We start from the raw sequence: 22,081 nt of genomic DNA, 5'->3' as shown, positions 1-22,081 counted from the left end.
CACCTTCTCCTCTTGTAAAGACGTGAAGGATGAGACCATTAGTTCAACATCCATTACACAAAAAAAAAAAAAAAAAAAAAAAAAACCCTAATAGCTTATGTAAATCCACCACCCTAGTCCCTAGTTAATTTGAAGACCTCATTTAGCTATAACAATGGCAAACTCATAGCTGCATCATATATTCTCACTGCATATGGGTTTGCACAAATCTATTTATCAAATACTATAAATGCATGTGCCAACTATATCAAGTTAGATCCCATGATTTACCCTAAGAAGCATGGGTAAAATACGATATGAGATATGGTGATATAGAAATTCTTGAAAAATTATGATATGATATGACGTGATTACATGTATTAATTAATCATTTATTTATTTTTTAAATTGTTAAGTATATATCAATTTAAAAGCAATAACGGAAAATAAATTGAATACATGGCCATTATATGATGTTTAGAATACAAACTAATGTCCAAAAGAGTAAATAAAAAATAATTAGATAAGTGTTCAACATTAAAACTAATATATAAAGAATATAAATAAAAATCCTTACAAGTTTGGGCTATCTTGATTGGGGGGTTGGGTTGTATCTGAGTTGTATCATGGCCATATCCTAGACGTATCGTTACTTTTTTCTCAAAAAAAGGGTTGGGACACACATGGAATACATATGTTGTTGAGGAAAAATGGAGTATCCATTCTTCCAAGGATTTGACATGGTTTTAACATGTAATAACTTCCTAGGTTGTATTTCAAAATTGGAAGAAACTACTATCAGTGCCTGTACGACATATTTTTCAGTTTTTTGAAAATGAGTTTTATTCATTATTTAAGTGGTCGGTTCAAATTAGAACTAGTAAAAACTTATCGTCTATGATTTGTTATAAAAATATTGTGAACAGATCACTTCTTACTTTTTCCAAGGCCATTTAGAACTATTTAAAGTGAGTAGAGATCAGGGGTGGAACTAGCAACAAGGAAGGGGGCCATGGCCCCTCTAAAATGATCAAAAATCCTTTTATACTATGTGTTTTTACTGAATATTTCAAATATTTACCTTATTAAAATTGGAGTTGGTTAGCCAAATGTTTTAGTCCAATGGTATTCTTAAAAAAGAAAGGAATATATATATACACCTTATAATTTAAGTGGTGTAACAAATTAAACATTCTAGTTTTATAGTAACAAATTAATGAAATTACTCTATAGTTTCAAAAGTAGCAAAATAAACCTCTATTTCTAACGATAACAAATTAGACTTCATCCCATAGTGTTTGAGTTATAATATAGGTTAGGGTTTAATTTGCTAGTTTTTGAAACCTTAAGGTTGAATTTATTACATTTTGAAATTATTGGGTTTTATTTTTTACTTTTTAAAACCTCACTTTTTAATTTGTTAATCTTGAAACTATATAATTTGATTTGTTACATGCTTAAAATGAAATTTATCAAAAAGGATTTAGTCAATTGGTTCAATATTTATAGAGACAATGTAATTTTTTTTTTTTAAATTTTCCTACTCAATTTAATTTTTTTACTATAAAACTTATTCTTCTACTTCTATTAAAGTTTTACATCATTCATGCTTTGGTACTTCATTTGGTTTCATTAAAATTTTGTTAACCACTTTGATAGACAATTAATATTTTATAATGAAAATGAATAATTTCATAATTTCACTACCGAGATGTTAAAAAAGGAATTTTATATTTGTGTACATGCATGTCTATGATCAAATTATACAACTTTTATATAGTAGTCATTGGAATTTAAAAGAGAATAAGTTCTTCTAAAAAATTATTTAACAAACCTATACGAAAATGTCAATAATTTTATGCACAATATATTTATGAATTATAACTTCCTCTAATATTAAAACATTAAGGTTTTTATAAGTACGTATGTGTTTGTGAATGTGTATGTGGATTTGTCTTGTCTAATATTAGTATCATAATTCCCCAAACAAAAAATTCCTGATTTTGCCCCTAATAGAGATAATATAAATTCCCAAGATTCCAACCTTTTGTTGCTAACTGGTTGGAGAGGTATGGAAAGAAAAGGGAGTGAGCTGCTTGTCTATATGGTCCACAGAGCTTCAGAAAGTGCATCCACACTGCACCGACCATCCACCTAATACAAATGAAAATTTCTAAATGAAAAATTTACGTATACTTTTATAACTTTCCTCCCTTGAAGCAGGGCCGGAGCTAGGACTTGGAGTTAGGGGAGGGTGACTCTACTGATGGCTGTGTGCGGTGGCTCTGGCCTTTCAGTCTACTGTTTTACTATTAAGGATTTTTGTTTAAAATTTTTTAAATGGCCAAGTTTTTTGTTTTGGGTAAAATAGATTGATTGGGCTTAATTTTTTTAGTTTTATTATTGGTGATTTTTGTTGTTGGGCAAATTTTTTTGGGCTTGTATATTTTGTTTTAGATTTAATCTATTAATTTCTTATGTCCTTTAAAAGGTGAAAAATGCTAAAACTACAAAATTTTTACAAATTGCTAATGTGGTGAGTGGTTATTGATAAGTAAAAAGTGATGCAAGTGTACGAACCAATAAGAATTTGCTACTTCAATAGTTTGTATAAATGTTGTAAAAACATTTGTGGCTATAACATTACTCTCAAAAGAATTGATGGCATTATTAAGGGGGGGCAGAGTGTAATTTTATTGAACAAATTGCTAAAATTAGTACTTATTAATATAGTAATTAAAAAAAAAAAATTAGGGGGCCCATTGCCCTTCTATTCCAATAACAGCTCCGTCAATGCTTGAGGGGGAAAAAAATGACTTCAACACTTGGGGTTGACAATATATTGCGTATCCTTGTATAAGTTTCCTCCTTGATATAACTTATATCCGCTAACATTACCATTAATCCAAATGCTCTCTCACGTATAAAAACCATACAACCAAGAAATAGGGATGCTTCTCAAAATCATATCATATACTATATAATAAACGTTGGACTAGACATCTTTATTCCAATTATGTCTCTACGTATCTAAATCTTGCCGAGGTGCAAACATCTCTTCGTGCAAAAGCTACAGCATGGGAGGCTTGCAGGTATGAGTGACTTACCTGTGGACTAGACCACATTGGCAGTGATGATCTTGTCACAATGCATGAAAAGTTAAAAGTTCCACATATGCAAAGTAAAGATCTGTCTTGGACTAAAAGTGCCACCCAAAGCAAATTACTAATTTTGCTTCTACACTGCCTGCAGAGGTATTACATAAACAGACAGCCCAACGACAATTCTGCCCGCAGTAAATCAGCTCATTTCAAGTAGAATTAGAGTGTGGATATACAGGTAGTCCCTCATCTTTACAGCTTTTTTCGTTTTCGGCAAGTGATCCTTCAAGATTTCCTATTCAAGAGAAAATCCTGTTAAAATTTCTCTCTTTCTTAAATGAACCAAAGCTGTAAGCCTATTACAGTAATTAGATATAAGAGTGTTGTTTATTACATACTAGTGTGTATGAAGTGTGTGCATCATGTCAGTTGTATGTGCAGATATGTGTGCAACTAGATATGTGAGCCAAACATTGATGTAGATATAATACATGCTACAAATTACTAGTGTTAGGACATATGTGAATCATGTTAGGAACATATATCAATATAGAATTGGCTAATCCTTTGACAAAACACACTTTACTTGTAATTGGGTAGATCTAGGATGTGTTTAATACTTCAAGGAACAAGGTTTGAAGTTCAAGTGTTAAAGCCATGCAAATCTGTCCAAGAATCAAGTGATGAAGTGCTGAGTTTTAAAGCTCGACAACTAGTATCTATCGAGGTTTAAAAGATTGTTTAAGCCTGATGCTTAACAGTTGCTCGATAAATAGGGTATCTATCGATGTTTATGAAAATCAGTTTTTTAGATCTGATTTCACTCCAATCCGTGAATAGATGTTTGAGCTTTCTTTGCAGCCAACATCTTTCTCAAGTTGGTGAGTAAGCCGCGTACTGGGATTCGAGCATCGAATTGGTTAGTCACGTACTAGGAGCCGTGCATTGAAAGGAGAGATTGTCACTACAGAGCAAGTCTAATTGGGGTAAGGGTTCAACTGTAAGTTGGTATAAGATACTAAGATTCCTTTATTTGTAACCGCTTGTTATGATAATAGTGGATTCTCGAGAGTGATGATCTTAACATCACTCGGTTGGGTTTTTGCCGTGTAGGTTTTCCCCATTTATAAACAAATCACCATATCAATTTATTTTTCGCTGCATTTTAACTTAGTTGGTGATTTGTTTGTGCTACCATGCTTATTACATGCTAATTGAATTAATAAATTAACTTGGCTAATTAATTGGTTGATTCAGCACAAGGGGTCAAATATATACGTTGTAAAGTGGTTTATGTATTTAATTTTTATTTCAAATACGAGCTGGACTCAAGTTCATCGAATTATCATACTAAGCTAGATTACATGTTCAAGTTTGATATATTTTCTATCATTCAAGTTCAAGCTTATCATGATTTATTCATCAACTTACTCTTTCCTCTTATAATAAAACCCACCACTAAAAAATGTTATTCCTTCACAAACCTATATGAATAATTAATAATTAATAATAAATTATAATTATAATTATTTTTTTATTTAATTAGATAGAATCATTTTCATTAATGAACTTATTAAGAGTTAGATCCACCAACTTTATATTATTAAAAACTATACCTATGAGATTAGCTATTAATATTATTAACTTATTAAAATAATAATTTGATATTTCATAAATTTTAAGTGGCAGGTTGTTATCAGTGGCAGCGCCACGTTTAGCCCAGGGTGGTCCCAAGACCACCCTGACCTGAAAAAAAAATTATATATAATAATTTAATTTTTTATTTATTTATCTACCCTTAAAAACAAATTAGGAACACCCTCAAAATTGTTTTATGCCAAACAAATTTTGAACTAAAATCTTAAAAAAAAATAAAAAATAAAATAACAAAGCAAGCCCAAAAAAAAGAAGCTCAACATCAATCCTAAACAAAACCAAAACAACAACAACAACAACCAAAACCCAATACAAATATGCGTCCGCCGATTCATCAATCATCAAATGGTAAAGCTAAAGCAAAACCTAAAATTAGAAACCTTACCTAACCTAAAGAAAAAAACCTCATCAACGACAACGCCTTACGCCTCCGCCTGAAACCTCATCATCAACCACATCGGCGCAGCACGGCGACAGTGCCTCCGCTTTAAACTCAAGCAACAGAGCTTGGGTTGGGCATCGAAGATCGGAGATCGGTTCGATCGGATCAGAGCTTGCGACACCGATGCTTGGCCTTGAATCCTTCCTCACCTCCAACGCCTCAACGTGCTGTCGTGGTCCGCGGTGCCCCTACTCAGGCCTCCCACAAGGTATTTTACACTTCACTTCTCTCTCTTTTTCTCTCTTAATCTTTGGGTTTTGCTGTGGAGTGTGGACTGTGGTATGAGAGAGAGAGAGCTCTTAATTCTCTTGAACTGAGTTACTGAAAGTCTGAAATGAGACTCTTTTTCTCTTTAAGTCTTTATCTGATTCTCTCTCTTTCTTTTTAAACTAATTCTCTCTCTTTAAGTTTATAATTATTCAATTTATTTGCCCCTGTTTTTTTTTGACTTTATCCATTGGTGTATCACTATGTTGGTCAGTTGGTGTTGGTGAGTTTGTCTTTTAGTGTATTGTAATTTGTGAATTTATCTTATTGGCTCCTCTTGTGTGAATGTTGTCTGTTGAGTGGGGGGTAGATGGGACCATGGGGCCGTGTGGTGTGGGGTGGGATATTTGAATTGGGGAAGTATAGGCATGCAGAGGCAGAGGTGTGTGTGCACATGGGGTGTGTGCTAGTGTGTAGTAATGCACAATGGGGTGTGTGCTAAACTGCTAGTAGTTAGTAAAAAAAAATTAATGAAGCAACTAAATACCAATAATTAATAATTTAATTAACAAATACATTATAAAAGACAAACAAATTAAATTATGTTAGGCTAAACAACAATTAATAATTTTATAATTAATGAAACAACAATACAACAAATTATAGTTTATAAAGGACAAACAAATTAATGAAACAACTAAACAACAATAATTAATAATTTTATTAATATTTCAAATGAACTTATAGTTTATTTTTTATTATTATGCTAGAATTATGGACAAATATTTGATAAGAAAACCACGTACCCAAGATTCATCTCCTGTGCAAGATTCATCTTCATCTTCTAAGCGAATTCGTGTTGACTTTGACTTAGAAAATCTTCCTTCAGATCCTGGGTTACAAGAAAAGATATCATCTTATCATCCTAATAATCATGATGAAACAAGAAGATATTATTTACAAAAAGGCCCTTGTCAACCTATTTTCAAAAACCATGATTACCCTCTAACAGATTTTTCTGGAAAGCCTTGTCGATTTACATCTGAATGGTATGTAAATAGAAAGTGATTGGAATATAGTATAAGGATGCAATATTTTGTTTATATTGCTACCTATTTGGGCAAGATGTTGGTAAGCAAGGAGGAGGTGATACTTTTGTAACGAAGGGATTCAAACTTTGGAATCAGAAAGAGAAGTTAAATTCCTATTTTGGAGGAGTTAATAGTGCTCATAACTAGGCTGTCAAGAAGAGTGAAGATCTAATGAAGGAAAAACAACACATTCAAAGTGTTTTGGTTAAGCAATCAAATTAAGATAAAATTGAATATTGGGTTCAATTTAATGCAATAGTTGATTGCATAAGATTCCTTTTATGCTGGGGATTAGCTTTTCATGGTCACAATGAATCTCAAGGTTCAAGTGATAAAGGAAATTTTCTTGAATTTCTGCAATTTTTGGGGGATCATAATGAATCTATCAATGAAGTGTTGCAAAAAGTTCCGAAAAATTGCAAGCTTACCCACTATGAAATTCAAAAAGACATTATGAATGCAGTTGCACGTGAAACATCTAAAACCATCATCAAGGATCTTAACAATGGATTATTTTCAATATTAGTTGATGAGTCACGTGATATCTCAGTGAAAGAGCAAATGGCCCTTGCTCTTTGTTATGTGAACAAAAAAAGAATTATTATAGAGCGGTTTTTTGGTATTGTACATGCAGCAAATACCACTACTTTGTCACTCAAATATGCTATTGAATGTTTACTTTGTGAATATAATTTGAGTTTATTGAAATTATGTGAGCAAGGTTATGACGGGGCTAGTAATATGCAAAATGATATCAATGGTCTCAAAACTTTAATTTTGAAAGAGAATAAGTCAGCATTTTATGTCCATTGTTTTGCTCATCAACTTCAATTGACTCTTGTTGCCATTGCTAAAAATCACATTAACATTGCTGAATTTTTTTTATGTGGTTAGTAATTTAGTAACTATTGTTGGAGGCTCTGGTAAGAGACGAGATGCTCTTCGAGATGCACAATTTGCCAAAATTAAAGAAGAATTAGAGAATGGTGTACGTAGAAGTGGGCAAGGTTTGAATCAAGAAACAAATCTTAAACGTCCTGGTAATACACGTTAGGGATCATATTATGGGACTATTCTTAACTTGATTTTGATGTTTTCTATTGTTGTTGATGTACTTGAGATTATTGAAGAAGGCCTCTCAAACCAAAAAGTTGAAGCTCGATCTATTATGAGATCAATTATATCTTTTGAATTTGTCTTTACTCCACACTTGGTGAAAAACATTTTAGGGATCACAAATGAATTGTCAATAGCATTGCAAAAAAAAAGAAAAAAAATCAAGATATAGTAAATTCTATGTATCTTGTTAAAATGTCTAAGCAACAATTCATGAGAGATGATGAATGAATATCTTTATTGATTGAAGTATCTTCATTTTGTGCCACAGATGATATTCCTATCTTGAACATGGATGAAATATTTGTAGTTAGTGGGAGGCCGCGATGCAACACCCAACAAAATACAAATTTACATCATTATTGTGTTGAGCTATTCTACACAGTCATAGATTTGCAACTTCAAGAGCTTAACAACCGTTTTTCAGAGGTGAATACTGATTTGCTACTTTGTATGGCTTGCTTGAATCCAAGTAATTCATTTGTGGCTTTTGATAAGGAAAATTTGATACGTTTAGCAAAGTTCTATTCATCTGATTTTTTTGGGACAGATATCTTGGCACTTGACTCTCAACTTCAGAATTACATTTGTGATATATGTAAAGCAATGACTTGTTTTTAAATCTTCAAGGAGTTTGTGAATTTGCTGAAAAGTTAGTGAACACAGGGAAGCATGAGACTTATCCATTAGTCTATTTGCTTGTGAAGTTAGTTTGGACCCTTCTTGTCGCTACTGCAACAGTAGAAATAAGTTTTTCAGCAATGAAATATATAAAGAATGAATTACACAATTGAATGGGAGATCAGTAGATGAATGATTGCTTGGTTGTGTATATTGAACGAGATGTAGCTTGTAGCATTGATAATAAGACTATCATGCAACGATTTCAAAATATGAGAAACTCGTAAAAGGCAATTGTAAATTTTATGTATTTGCGTATTTTTTTTATTGTTGTTGTTGTCAATATATGAATTTCTCTTTTTATTAGATTGTGTAATTTATGCTTTTTAAGGAATATCCTGATAAAAATTCCTGGAGCCGCCACTGGTTGTTATTAGCTATTATTAGTGGCAAAAAAGTAATTTCAGTGATGGGTTCTAATTAGAATCAGTAACAACTTAACACCTTGGATTTGTTATGAAAATGTTGTGAATGTAACACTTCTATTTTTATTTTAAAGGGAGCAATATATAAAAAAATTTCACAACAATTGAGTTGGCAAACTTTTATCTCATCCAGGTTCCCAACTAACATCACATTTTTACTTACCTCTATCAATCTACCATATCAATAGGTGTGAAAAATTTTGTCAAATATTTTGTATCTATAGTCTTTCTTCACAAAAAAAATAAAATAAAATAAAATAAAATAAAATAAAAAATAAAAAATCTATGCGGTTTATGTTAATAAGTAATTTTGCATCTAAAACAAGAGAATAAAGTTTAAGTAATATTTAATTTTTTTTAAAGTCATATATATATATATATATATATATCAGGAACATACTCAAGATTTTATGCTAGTAGGGGTCGGAGTAAAAAAAAAAAAAAAAAACTCCAAATAGACATCCATATAGTATTAAAAAATTATAAATACAAAAATTCGTTATTTTTAAATACATTAAGATGCAATCATTTACCAACAAAAACGAAAATAAAAACAAAATAATGTTTTTTTTTAATACTAGGCTGTCTAGGATTTTTTTTTTTTTTTTGGTTGAAGTTAGAATATTCACAGTGGTGGTACTAAAAATTTTAGCTTTTAACACCTCAAAAATCTATTTTATCTATTTTACCACCTCACTTTACAATACACCTGATATCAAATGTTCTATTTTTTTTTTTATCACTTCACTTAAAATAATATAAACAACTCATTAAAATAATAAAGGAAGAGAGAGAATTTGAGTTTTTTAATTGAATGAAGAGATATAATCTTAATAAAATATTGTATTTTATTTTTAACAACTTGCTACAGTCAACTAATATTTATACCAGTTTACTATAGTTGCAAAAAAATTTAGCTATAGCTTCTCCAATAACACATGATTTTTTGGTTCTTTGGTGATAAAATAGTTTTTTTTTTTTTTTGCTAAAATATAATCACCATTGTGAATGTTTTTATTATTTTTGTTAAGTTTTTGAATTGGATAGTTACTATTTGGGTGAGGTTAGCTAAGCTTATTGAAGAGAAGGAAGGCCTAAGGTTTTGGAAGAGGGCCCAACTACAAAAATTAAAAAAAAAAAAAAAATATATATATATATATAATAACTAAAAAAATATATTTTGGACCAGGGGGGCCCGGGCCCCCTTGGGTCCGTCCCTAATTTATATATATAAGGCTTCAATTCTGTTTTCGCCTTATGCTCCCAAATGCATCAAACCGCCCTAAAAATAAGCTTAACATTCAATTAGCATCAAAATATGGTTTTTCAAAGAAGAGATTAACACTCCTCTAGAAAACAAGGTGGTATTACATGTATCCGGTTTAATACCGAAAAAGTTACCTATTCTGTAGTCTTATCCAGGTAGAAGACAGGGCCTGAAGAATCTTGATACTGCTTCCCATATAGCATTAGCAAATAGCAACAGTCAGAAATGTATAGTAGAATAGACTTAGATCCCAATATCATTTGGCCAACATAGTGGGATTGAGCACTCCAAACATTTTCTATTTTGTCACCATATGCCCACATGACACAAATCATCAACCTTGTGAGTGGTATTTATTAGGGCACATGCAAAATTGAGTGATGTTATTCTTGAGCTAAATTATGGGTTAGGCATCATGTTGCCAATAAATCAATAGTTGAGCCTACCCAGAAAGTTCTAGAACAAAAATATATAACCTTTCTTTTTTTATTTTAGATGAATTTTTGAATTCCTAGCTTTGTTTTTGAAAGTTCAAATAGCGTATAAAACACCAATGAACGTTTAGACCCCCAAAAACAAAATTACCAACAGAAGCTTATAATCAAACAGTATATGTGTGGAATATGAAATATAAGCTATATCCAAATTGGTAATACACTCTAAACCATAATTAATTACAAACATAGCAGCAATTAAAAGGTAAAGAGAAAGGAAAGAGAGATGCAAACATAAAGATAACACGGCGATGTGTTATCGAGGAGGAAACTGAAGTACTCGGCGAAAAACCTCTCGGCTGCTCTCCAAGCGGTCAATAATCCACTAGAGAATAAAGTTGAGATACATGAATAGCAAAAGACCCTCCAAGCCTAATCTACCCAGTGCCCCTAAGCCCTTCAAGCTTCTTGCTCCAACAGGGTTACGCCAAACCTTGTCTTATCTAGCTTACCGGATCCCACAATAAGCCCATTGCATTAACCAAATGAATTGGTCCTCTCTGAATTGCTTCCTAAACACCAAAACACCTCCTCACTGATATTGGTATGGTGAGATAAGGATTTGGCAAATGTACCTCTCAAGGATATGTTAATGGAGAGGGTGAGAGTAGAGAAATTTGGATAATCAAGTGATGAAGATTGTGGATGAGTCAATCTTGTTTTTCTCTAGGGTTTCTCTCTCAAAATTTTCTTTAAAAGCTCTTTACATTTCGTGAGTATAAGGGTATTTATAGTAGTGTGTATGAGAAATGCGAAAAGTCAGTTTTCATCAAACAGGGCATTCTGGCAGCTTAACCTCACGACTAGAACGAGTCACGAGTTTGAGTCGCGAGCTAACTGCCTGGCCAGACTGGAAGTTTGGTCATAGCACCTTTGGTTAGCCATATGGTTCAAATTTCCAACTTTCCATGCTCTAAAAGTGTTATGATTAACATGGTTTTGAAACCCAGACCGGACCGTACGGTCCGACCAGAAAAACGTGAACCTCTCACAATCACGGTTCTTTTATGCTCAAGAACCGTTCTATGCCAAAAAAGCAAGTAATTGTTCGAACTGCGGTTCAACCGCACGGTTTTGAGAACCGTGATCAGACCGCTTCTCACGGTTCCCTTTGAATCTGAACCTTAAAAAAAAGAAAAAAAAAAAAGAAACACAACTCCCTCTTAAAAGAAAAAAAAAGTACATCAAGTTTGCCACTGCCATCTCCATAGAAACACAACATGTCTTTATGTTTCTTCTTCTTCTCTCTTCAGAGCACATCACACAGCTCCCTCTCTTCAGAAACTCTTCTCTTGGGCAAAGCAAGCTTTAAATTCTAGCTTTGTTCTCCGCCGATAATGTGTGTGTGATAGGGTGAGAGTATGAGAGAAAGAGAATGAGAAACAGAGAGATAGAGATAAAGAAAGAAAAATAAAAGTAGAGGACACTCTATGTGGAGAAGGAAGAGTCTAGAAAAATAAAAACAAGATGAGAGGAGTGGGGATGGGGAAACGTGTGTGGAGGAGAAAAAACAAGAGAAAAAAAAAAAAAAAAGAAAAGGAAAAGAAATGTATGGATGCAAGGAAAGAAGGGAATAATAATAATAATAAAAAGAATAGAAAATCACAATTAAATGTTACTACAATATTTTCACAATAAATTTTAAGTATAGATTGTTATTAGTTAATATTGGTGAGTAAAAAAATAATTTCAACAGTGGGTTCAAATTAGAACTAATAACAATTTTTTATATAAATTTTGTTGTGAAATTATTGCTAAAAATGTTGTAGACTTCTTCACGCTTCTGGAGACTTCTTTGTTATGCGTGTCAACTACTCACATAAATGCTTGCTTGCTGTCAAGCACTTCTTGGGTTTTGGTTTTTTTTTGGACAGTAAAACGATATCTTGGGTTTTGTTATTTGTTTAAACTTTAACAATTTTTAAATGCATTGACATCTTCATTCTTCAATCTAGCTTTTGATTTTTATTTATTTTTTAATTCATAATAAATGGTGAAAAGTGACCATTCAAATGGGCTTGGGAAAAAAAAATGATCCAGTCAAATGGGCTTGACCATGAGCAAATAAATTAATTTGTTTCTTAACTATTTTATTGGGTTTCATAAAATAAAAATTATTTGGTACTAAAGTGTGCTTTTTCATGACTTAAAAATAATTTAGAAACTCAATAGCTATTTATGTTTTTTTAGAATTTAATAATTTTTATTTGTATTATGAAAGTTATGTTATAAAAAATACTATCTATATTTGTTTTGGACTATTTTAGTTAATTTTTCTATTTTTTATTAATTTAATGTTTTTATATATATTTAAAATAATTATTAAATTAATTATGATGTCATCACGGTTCGACCTTGATTCGATCTCGGTTTGACTTCAAAAACCTTAAACCTCTTCCTTTTATGGTTCAATGAACGGTTTGGGTCTGAAAAAATCGTCGATTAAGACTATGGTTTTAAAAATTGGATCGAGAGCAAAACTGTTTTGGCTTCTAGTTTCCAATTTAACTCAATTTTGACCAAATTTTGATATTTTTACTGGATCGGACTGTGTCCAGTTTCTAGTTGAACCGGTCGGACCAGCTGGTCTGGTTTTTAAAACCACAATTAAGACTACTTAATTGTTGTGATAGTTCATCATCCGTAAAACATGGTAACTTCAACCTTTTCTTAATGATTCTATGATTTCTATCATGGTATTTGTTTGCTTTCTCATTCTTAGTTATATGAACGGCCTAATGCTCCGAAGATAATTTGTCAATTGTCCACCAAATGAGTCACCATCACACATATTATGTAAGAAGCTTTATTAAGTAGATAAATGAAAACAAGAAAGACGATGACATTATCAATCATTGATGCACAATCACAACTGTTTAGAATTCTTTTTTTGAGAAAACAACTGTTTAGAATTCAATTCTAAACATAAATGCAAACAGAAGATCTTGAGAGACCCCCCCCCCCCCAATTCTAAACATAAATGCAAACAGAAGATCTTGAGAGACCACCCCCCCCCCCACCCAAAAAAAAAAAAAAAATAGAAGAAAATTAAAATACCTAAAAAAGATTCCAGAGAAATTCTCAATTGAGAAAACTCTCCCAAAATCCCGTTTCTTTTTGTAATTAATCCTCATAAAATGTAATCTTGCAAGTGACGTATTGCCAAGGAAATGAATGTGATAGTGTTTTTTACACAAAATGTTTTTGAATTTTATACGAATAGCCAGGGTTTCCAAAAACCAAAACAAGTTTTTTCCTATAAAAGTAGGAAAAGGAAAATAAAATGCGGTGAGCGTGGATCGAACACGCGACCTTCAGATCTTCAGTCTGACGCTCTCCCAACTGAGCTATCCCCGCTTGGTGATGTTATGAGTAACAATTTAATTAATTTGAAAACTATGAAATGCTGAAAGCCTGAGCTGTCCAAGGAAGTTAATTGATTAAATCATTCTATACCACAAGAAACGTTTCGAACAAAATAAAATATACCTGATAAACTAATGTTTAGGGGTGGGCCTAGAGTCTGGCTTAGACCTTGGAACATAGAGTTGTTAGACGTTTTCTTAGGGAAAAAGGAAAAGGCCCAAATTATCGAATTCACGGGGAAAAATCAACCTAGGCTGAAAATACCAAGTTTGGGCCTAGTCTGGGTAAGGCCGAATTAGTGGACTAATTGCAGTTCTGGGAGGACTGAGGGATTTTGAGGTGTTATCCCTGTATAGTGCATACTTTATATTTGGCATGAAGCAAATGCAATGCAAATCAAGTCACTCTAGGATTCAACTCAAATATGTGCATACCACAGAATTTGAATCTATAGGCTCTCTTCCATGGCTTGGCCAAATAGTTACCGATTAAAATTTTTCATTATGTTTCCTATAAATCAAATTTGCTAACACCATGGCTTCAAAAAAGTAAAAATAAAGGCAGAAATGTATTTTTCATCCCTACATTTTGATTCTATTCCTATTTTGGTCCATACTTTTTTATTTTACCACTTTTAGTCCATAAATGAAAAAAGCGTTTCATTTTGGTCCTCATTGTTAATCACTTAACGAAAATATCTTACATGACAAACGGAGTGCACTATAGACACAATAAATACTAACGTGTCCATTAAAATAATATTTAAAAAAATTTATTTGGCTTTTTAAAAATGCCACGTCAGCAATTTAATTTTTAAAAAACCCATATCAAATAAAACAATTAAAATAAAATTTTGAATTTCGATTTAAAAAAAAAAGTAAAATAAATAAATAAATAAATTTTTTTTTAATTCCTTTCATTATTTTTCAGAAGAACATGTTCATCTTCTTTGTGTTTGTTGGGTTAAGATAGCTTGACCCCGGTTAATTAATTCAATTACCCAAGTTGATTAATTATGTCAAATTACATGCAAATCATGGAAGCACCAACAAATCACCAAATAAACTAAGTGTAGCAAAAAATAAATTGATATGGTGATTTGTTGACAAATGGAGAAAACATCACAAGACAAAAACTCCACCGGGTGATTTTAAGGTTATCACTCTCAAGAATCCACTAATTAACAATCAAACAGTTACAAGTATAAGGAATCTTACCAACTACCCTGGCCTATCCCGAAATACCAACCTATAGTTGAACCTTTGCTCCAATATCCAATTGGACTTGATTTTGTAGTAGTCACCTTTCCCTTTGATGCACAAACCACCAATTTGTGACTAATCCTTTGCATGGATCTCAAGTAGGTGACTAACTCCAGCAACTTGAACAGATGTTGTTGGCTGCAAAGTTCTTCACTTCATCAACAATGAAGATCTGGAAGCACTCGGTTACAAAACCCTATGGCGTATAAACGCAGTAGTTTCACACAGAGAAAATTTAGGGTATGTTTGGTAACTGTTTTTTTCCTTAGTTTTCTGTTTTCAAAAACAATTTTCTATTTCCTAAGGCAAAAAACTTGTTTGGTAACTGATTTTAGGCAAAAATCAAAAACTATTTTTAATTTCCATATTATGAAGGAAACTGTAAACAGGCCTTTAGCTGTTTTTATTTTTCAGTTTTCACACACCTTAGAAAACACACTAAAACACACCTGGAAATAAGCCAATTAATGAACCAGCTCATTGGTTCAACCCACAAGACTCACAAATTTGTTTTCCCGCGCTTCCTTTTTTTCGCTCAATATTTTAGTGCCTAACGTATCTGATAACCCTTTATCTTGCTCTACGCCTCCACTGCCTCCCTCTTGCTCACAGAGAAAACCTTGATTGAGAGAACCACTTCTAAGGTAAGTGAATGGACTTCATTGGATTGTCCTTCATGAATGCCTCTTGTTTTTCATTAGATTCTTCTATTCCTTTCGTATTCATTATCTCAGTCTCCTTTTCTTTTCTTTTTTTCTTTTTGTGTGTGTGCGTGATGTAGCAGGTCTGTGCGGTCTGGGAAGTATTTCACAATTTTTCGGACCCAATCACTCAAAGGTACGGGTCTTTTCCTTTTTTCTTTGTTCATGGATTATTCCGAAATTGCTTGAAGCTTGCTATGTATTTTGCGTTGAATCTGGGTTTATCAGAATGAGTATTTTTCTGTGTGTGTTTGGTTTAGGATTTTGGGGTTGAAGTTTGCTATGTATTTTGTGTTGTATCTGGGTTTATCAGAATGGGTATTTTTCTGTGTGTGTTTGGTTTAGGATTTTGGGGTTGAAGTTTGCTATGTATTTTGCGTTGAATCTGGGTTTATCAGAATGGGTATTTTTCTGTGTGTGTTTGGTTTAGGATTTTGGGGTTTTGGGTTTGATTTGGCCTTGTTGGTATGCTTGTGGGCTCTATGGTGTTGGGTTTGTGTGTCTTGCATTCCTGTTTTCTCCCCTGTTTAAGTGTTACCTCCCCTGCTGTTGCTAGTTGTTGTGATTTGAATGTAACAGCATATGTGGTTTGAAAAAATTGTTGCTGTTGTTGTTGGTTGTTGTTGAGAATGGTTTGAATTAACAGTATATGTGATTCGAATTTAAGAGATTTTGCTTTTTAAAAAAAAAAAACCTCAGGATCCCAATCTGTTCTGTGTAGTCGTGTGTGTATGTTAACAAAAAATTATTGACTTATTGCAGTTAGCAATTTATTTATTTATTTTTAGAAACCGTTTTGTAAGCAAGTTTGTGAATAGCTGAATGATGAAGGCAAATCTAAAATAGGGACACAAGCTGTTTGATGTTAAGGTTGTACATAGTTTATTATAAAGCAGCACACAAGCTAATTGATGTAATGCTTCATTCAAATAACATAAAAAAAATATTATAAGATGATTAATTCAGTTTGAAATGCAAATTTGAGTAAAGCAGTAGGATTGCACTACTTAGGCCTTCATGAACAAAAGTTGGCTAAACCCACACCTCCTAGCTTGCATTGCAGCATCCACCATAGCCTCCAGCCTGTGGACTAGAACTCTTGAGCCACCACTTCTTCCATTGGTACAATTAGAAAGAGCAAAGGCCTCCTGATACCTACAAAATAGAGACTAAGAGATCATAGGCACTACTTAGGCCTTAGGTTCAAGTCTTACTCATTAAAAAAAAAAAACTTCATATACTTAATTTCAAAAAATGCAAATTTGGGTTCTTTCTAAAATACATGGGAAGTCTCTACGGCCATGTGGTTCAGTAATACATGTTGAAACTTTATAAAATGCAAATGGGCAATTTGGGTTCTTTCTAAAATGCAAATTTGGGTTCTTTCAAAAACTTTATAAAGGTTGTTCAGTAATACATGTTGAAACTCCATGTGGTTCAGTATGAATTTAAGTCTCTACGGCCAAGTACCACATGTGAAACTCGGTTCTGAACCACATGCTTCACTTTCTTTAACTCATCTTCATTAGCACCTGAAACAAAAACATGAAAACTAAATGAATACACTAATTTGCAAACTTTCTACATTTATTGTTAAGGTTTGTGGTAGAAATTTATTTGTTCTGTTAAGTCTCAGAATAGGCAAAGGAAAATGCAATCTTCTAATCTTAATATTTTTAGATTTCTGTTTGTATTCAAATTATTGTGAGCTCTAATGATGTAATGCTTCAATTGTTTCAATTGTCAATGATGTCCACAAGAAGTTATTTCTTAGTTGTATTTGATAGTTGTGTTTATAAAGGTTGTTCCTTAGTTGTTTCCATGTTTCATTGTATTATAATAGATGAAAGGAAACAGTTCGATTGATGAAGATAGCCTTTGGACATCACAACTTGAGAAACTATTTATTGACATAATGCTGAAAGAGATCAATAAGGGAAATATGGCAGATGGGCAATTCAGTTCCGATACTTGGAAGAAAATGTTAGCTACATTGAATGAATTAGGTAAATGGAGTTTTACAATGAATCAATTCAAAAGGAAGTTTAATAGGATGCGTTTACTACATCATGAGTTTTCTATGCTCATAAATCAAACTGGTTTTGGTTGGGATGCTGAAACCAACACTGTTCATGCACTTGAGGAGTCATGGCAAAATTATTGTTGGGTAAATATCATTGAATACAATACAGTGTTTTATTTTGACACATTATACCCCATCATTTTTTTTTCTTACTAGATGTCTTTATATTTTTAGGCACATCCCAAGGCAAAGATGTTTTGAACCAAAGGACTTTCAAATTATAATTTGCTTGGACTTATATTTAATAAGTCTATAGCTACTAGGGTCTTACACTTTGCATCCACCCAAGACCCTCCTAATTCAGATGAAGAGAGTGCATTGGAAGAACGACTTATTCATGGGGGAGTTCATGTTAATTTAGAAAGTCCTACCCAAGACCCTGTCATGGCAATTCTTGAGTCTGACATTACAACCTGATCGAGCAAGCGTTCTAGTGATAGTTGTGACGAGCGTCCTAGTAAGAGTAAGCGAGAGTTAATGAGCTCCCAAATGAATGATACCTTACAATCAATGGCTGAGGCTGCTAAGGCTAGGATAGAGGCATCTAAAGCAAAGGCTGAGATGTATAAGAGGTATACCATTGATGAAGTTAGTGATAGTATTGCACCTACAAATGACTTCTCCTTAGGCAAGTGCATTAATATCCTTGAGACCATGGAAGAAGTCAATGATGAAATATTTATGAAGTCTGTTGAGAAGTTCAAGCAAGATCCTGATGACAGAGAGATCTTTGTTAACATGAGTTTCACCAGGAGGATGGTTTGGTTGGGTAGGCTATAGGAGATTATGTTAAAACAATAATTTCCTATTTCATTATGTTTATTTTAATGTCTTTGAACTATGATTTGGTACTATTCTATTGTTATTTAATGTTGTTAAATGATGGATTATTATTTTATGGTAATCTTTTATTTTTTATTTTTTATTTTATTATAATTTATGTTGGTAGTGTTTTATTTATGTTAATAAAAAACACTATTTGAGAACAAATTTGCTATTCAATTCTCCAGGATGAATGTTGAACCAAATTATTATAGCAACTCATCATCTTCAGATGAGGAAGAGGACGATGATATGTTCTTCCTACTAATGTTTGTTGAGAATAAAAACAACTATATTCCTAAGGAGCCTCAACGTATCTCTATGTTGACTGGTGATGCATTTATAAAAGAGATATTGAATGGCAATCCTCGAACATGTTATGAGTTATTCCGCATGGATAGGCCAACATTTACAAGTCTATGTAACTATTTGAGAACACATAAATTCTTAACAAACTCACGCTGGATCACAGTGGAGGAGGCAGTTGGTATGTTCCTATTAATAGTGGGACATAATGTGAGGATGAGGGTAATAGCAGATCGTTTTCAACACTCAACTGAGACAGTGGACAGACAATTTAAGGAAACTGTAAGAGCCATATGCCGCCTGGGAAAATTCATTATACGTCCTTCTCAAAGCAATGAAGTGCATCCACGTATTGCTAACAATACCAAGTTCTTTCCATATTTCAAGGTAATCCCAAGTTATTGTTCATTTTATCATACAAATATTATTTGCTCGCATATGTTAATACTTGTGTTTATATTTTTTCTAGAAATGTATAGGCGCAATTGATGGAACATATATTAGTGCATGGGCTCCAAAATTAAAGCTAGTCAGCTACAGGAATAGAAAGGCCACAATCACCCATAATATAATGTGTGCATGTGATTTTGATATGAAGTTTACATTTGTTTACACGGGTTGGGAGGGTACAACCAATGACTCACGAGTATTCTTAGATGCACTACAAAGGCCAGAAAATAATTTCCCATGGCCTCCATCTGGTAAGATATATTGTTGCCTCACTTACATATTTACAATTTTCAAGTTTAATCCATTCACCATGTCATACTTCTCTCTATCTTATTATTTTTTTTGTTAGGTGGCTATATTATTTAGTGGATTCTGGTTATCCATGCACCTTGGGGTTTCTACCTCCGTATCGTACTGAGAGATACCATCTACGAGACTTTCGAGGTGGGGATCATCCTGAAGGTGCTAAAGAGCTTTTCAATTATAGACATTCCTCTCTTCGTAATGTAATTGAAAGATGTTTTGGCATTTTAAAGGCACGATTTCCAGTCAAAAATGATGCCCCGTTATAAACCATGTCAACAAGGGAATGTGATGAGAGCCTGTTGCACAATTCATAACTTCATTCGAATGGCAACAAGAAATGATCGCTTGTTTACTCAATTCAATATTGATAACCTTACTGTTGAAGGTGAAGGTAGAGATAATTCAGGTGAGCCATCGCACACTGTTGACTTAACTGATCAAGCCGTTGAAGCTATGGCAGCTTATAGGGATCAGATCGTAGGATTGATGTTGGCAAATAATAGGCATCATTGATGCCACATTTTTTTTTTTGGATGAACTTGATTCCCTGGCATTGATGCCATGTACTAAACTTTTTAGTTATTGATTATCTTTTATAACTCTGGATAATTGTTATAGTTTCAATCTTCTATGATTAAAGTTTTAGGCTTGAATGTTATATACAAAACAATTGATTTATAATTTCTTTAGGTGTAAGGATTTTAAATACTTTGGAGCAAACGTTTTTTTTTGAATTAGAATAAATATAATAAAAAAAAAATTAACCAAAGAAAAAAAAAATTCAACTTTTTCAAAAACAACTACCAAAAAAATTTCCTGAATTTTGTTTTTGAAAAATGTGTTTTTCAAAACAACTAACCAAACGTGTTTTTCATTTTGAAAACAGAAAAAATTTGTTTTTTTCTTTTTCCCTTGAAAACAAGAAAACGAAAATAGAAAACGAAAACAGTTACCAAACATGGTCTAAGTCTCTTGGTCTCTGTTTTTGTGTGTGATGGCTTTTAAAATAAGCCTTATATATGTCTAGAGTTGTGAGAAAAGAAACCCTAAACAAATATTCAAGCCTAGGCCGAATTTTAGATTTAGAAATTTTGAAATCATAATTCTCGATAGATCGAGTTGCTGTCGAGCTATCTATTGAGTTTCACATTAAATCTCGATAGCAAGCATCTGTCGAGCTATCTGTCGAGACTTAATGAACAGTTTTTCTTCACTTGTCTCTTGGACCAATCTTCATGTCTTTAATACTTGACTTAAACAACATGTTTCTTGAAGTACTAAACCCATCTTAGATCTACTCAATTACAAGTAAAGTGCATTTTGTCAAAGGATTAGCTAATTACAAAAATATGACCCTAACAGTATTCTTCCCTAGAACATAACTAATCATGTTCATGTTTTTCATATTCTTAGTAAATTAATCCTTATTTTCTTTTTCTTTTTTCCTTGTCTTTCTTGTACTTTCTATATAACCGAACACATCAAAACTCATTGATAGTTAAAAGAAAATAATATTTTATTATCCATTTTCTTGACAACCAAACAAATTTTTCAGTTTCACCCAAAAAAAAAAAAAAAAAAAAAATTCTAGATCTGACAACCAACCAACTTTTTGATGTCAATCCTAAGATCTAATCATTTTTCATAAACCCAACAAATCCCCTTATACACAAACCCAGCAAATTCTCTATTACAGACCCAAAAAATTTCCTTTCACAAACCCATAATATCCTTTTTCAAATTTATCAAAAATCCAAAACAAATACAACAAACTCAACCCAAATAGAGAGAGAGTGAGAATGAGGAGGGAGAGGATTCACATTCAATCCCAGATGGGTTTCAGATCTACCTAGAAACCCACACCACACACTACACAGCCAAAAAACTGACCCACCACCTACAAACACTATTAATCCCACATTAATTTATCGCTAGCCAAGGACCCACATCACACCAACGATTTATAAGAATGAAAGAAAGAAACGATGGGGTTTTACCAAGAGAGAAAGAGAGAATAGCAGAAAAGAAAGAAGAAAAAGAAAGAAGGAAAAAGAGAAGAAGAAAAAGAAAGAAGGAAAAAGAGAAGAAGAAGAAAAATATGAAGAGGTGGAGAAATAGTGATCTGGGAAGAGAAAGAAGAAGAAAGGAGAAGAAAGAAAGAAAGAAAGAAGAAAAAGAAACAAGTGCAAACAAAGACACACACAGATCTAAATTCTACCATTTTTTTTTTTTTTGTTTTTTGTTTTTGTTTTTCATTATGTTTTTTCCTTTTTATAATTTTTATAATTTTTAAAATTGATAAATTTATTTTTTTAAGTAGGTTGAC

General features: G+C 32.5%; 2 protein-coding genes and 1 non-coding gene across 6 annotated transcripts; 2 read left to right on the top strand and 1 right to left on the bottom strand.

Annotated features, from left to right (window-relative positions):
* Positions 1-5,755: 5,755 nt before the first annotated feature.
* LOC115958057 (zinc finger MYM-type protein 1-like) lies at positions 5,756-8,213 on the top strand. The gene is made up of 4 exons (XM_031076423.1): positions 5,756-5,827; positions 6,398-6,434; positions 6,700-7,365; positions 7,864-8,213. The coding sequence occupies exons 1-4, from the start codon at positions 5,756-5,758 to the stop codon at positions 8,211-8,213; spliced, it is 1,125 nt and encodes a 374-aa protein (XP_030932283.1).
* Positions 8,214-13,743: 5,530 nt separating this feature from the next.
* Positions 13,744-13,816, bottom strand: TRNAF-GAA. Its single transcript has one exon. It is a non-coding gene; the product is annotated as a tRNA-Phe (tRNA).
* A 1,797-nt stretch (positions 13,817-15,613) lies between these two features.
* LOC115974230 (protein ALP1-like) lies at positions 15,614-20,354 on the top strand. Of its 4 annotated transcripts, XM_031094481.1 has the most exons (6): positions 15,614-15,731; positions 15,872-15,924; positions 17,632-17,794; positions 18,882-19,386; positions 19,469-19,700; positions 19,799-20,354. In XM_031094481.1, the coding sequence occupies exons 4-6, from the start codon at positions 18,883-18,885 to the stop codon at positions 19,813-19,815; spliced, it is 753 nt and encodes a 250-aa protein (XP_030950341.1). In that variant the 5' UTR covers positions 15,614-15,731; positions 15,872-15,924; positions 17,632-17,794; position 18,882; the 3' UTR covers positions 19,816-20,354. The 4 variants fall into 4 exon arrangements, 3 of the variants coding, with proteins under 3 accessions (XP_030950341.1, XP_030950339.1, XP_030950340.1); XR_004087871.1 differs by having other exon boundaries at positions 15,869-15,924; positions 19,469-20,354; XM_031094479.1 differs by lacking the exon at positions 17,632-17,794 and having other exon boundaries at positions 19,469-20,354.
* The last annotated feature ends 1,727 nt before the right edge of the window (positions 20,355-22,081 follow it).

This window comes from Quercus lobata, chromosome 2 (genome assembly GCF_001633185.2).
Source record: "Quercus lobata isolate SW786 chromosome 2, ValleyOak3.0 Primary Assembly, whole genome shotgun sequence".
Taxonomy (NCBI): Eukaryota; Viridiplantae; Streptophyta; class Magnoliopsida; order Fagales; family Fagaceae; genus Quercus; species Quercus lobata.
Note: the sequence above shows the minus strand (reverse complement) of the source record. Positions and strands in the feature narration are given on the sequence as shown.

Excerpts from the sequence above, each read along its gene's own strand:
- LOC115958057 (XM_031076423.1), top strand. The coding sequence starts at position 5,756 with ATGGGACCATGGGGCCGTGTGGTGTGGGGTGGGATATTTGAATTGGGG. Across the intron at positions 6,435-6,699 it reads TGTCGATTTACATCTGAATG|ATAAAATTGAATATTGGGTT; the intron begins GTATGTAAATAG and ends AATCAAATTAAG. Across the intron at positions 7,366-7,863 it reads TGCTGAATTTTTTTTATGTG|ATGATATTCCTATCTTGAAC; the intron begins GTTAGTAATTTA and ends TTTGTGCCACAG.
- LOC115974230 (XM_031094479.1), top strand. The coding sequence starts at position 18,883 with ATGAATGTTGAACCAAATTATTATAGCAACTCATCATCTTCAGATGAG. Across the intron at positions 19,387-19,468 it reads AGTTCTTTCCATATTTCAAG|AAATGTATAGGCGCAATTGA; the intron begins GTAATCCCAAGT and ends TATTTTTTCTAG.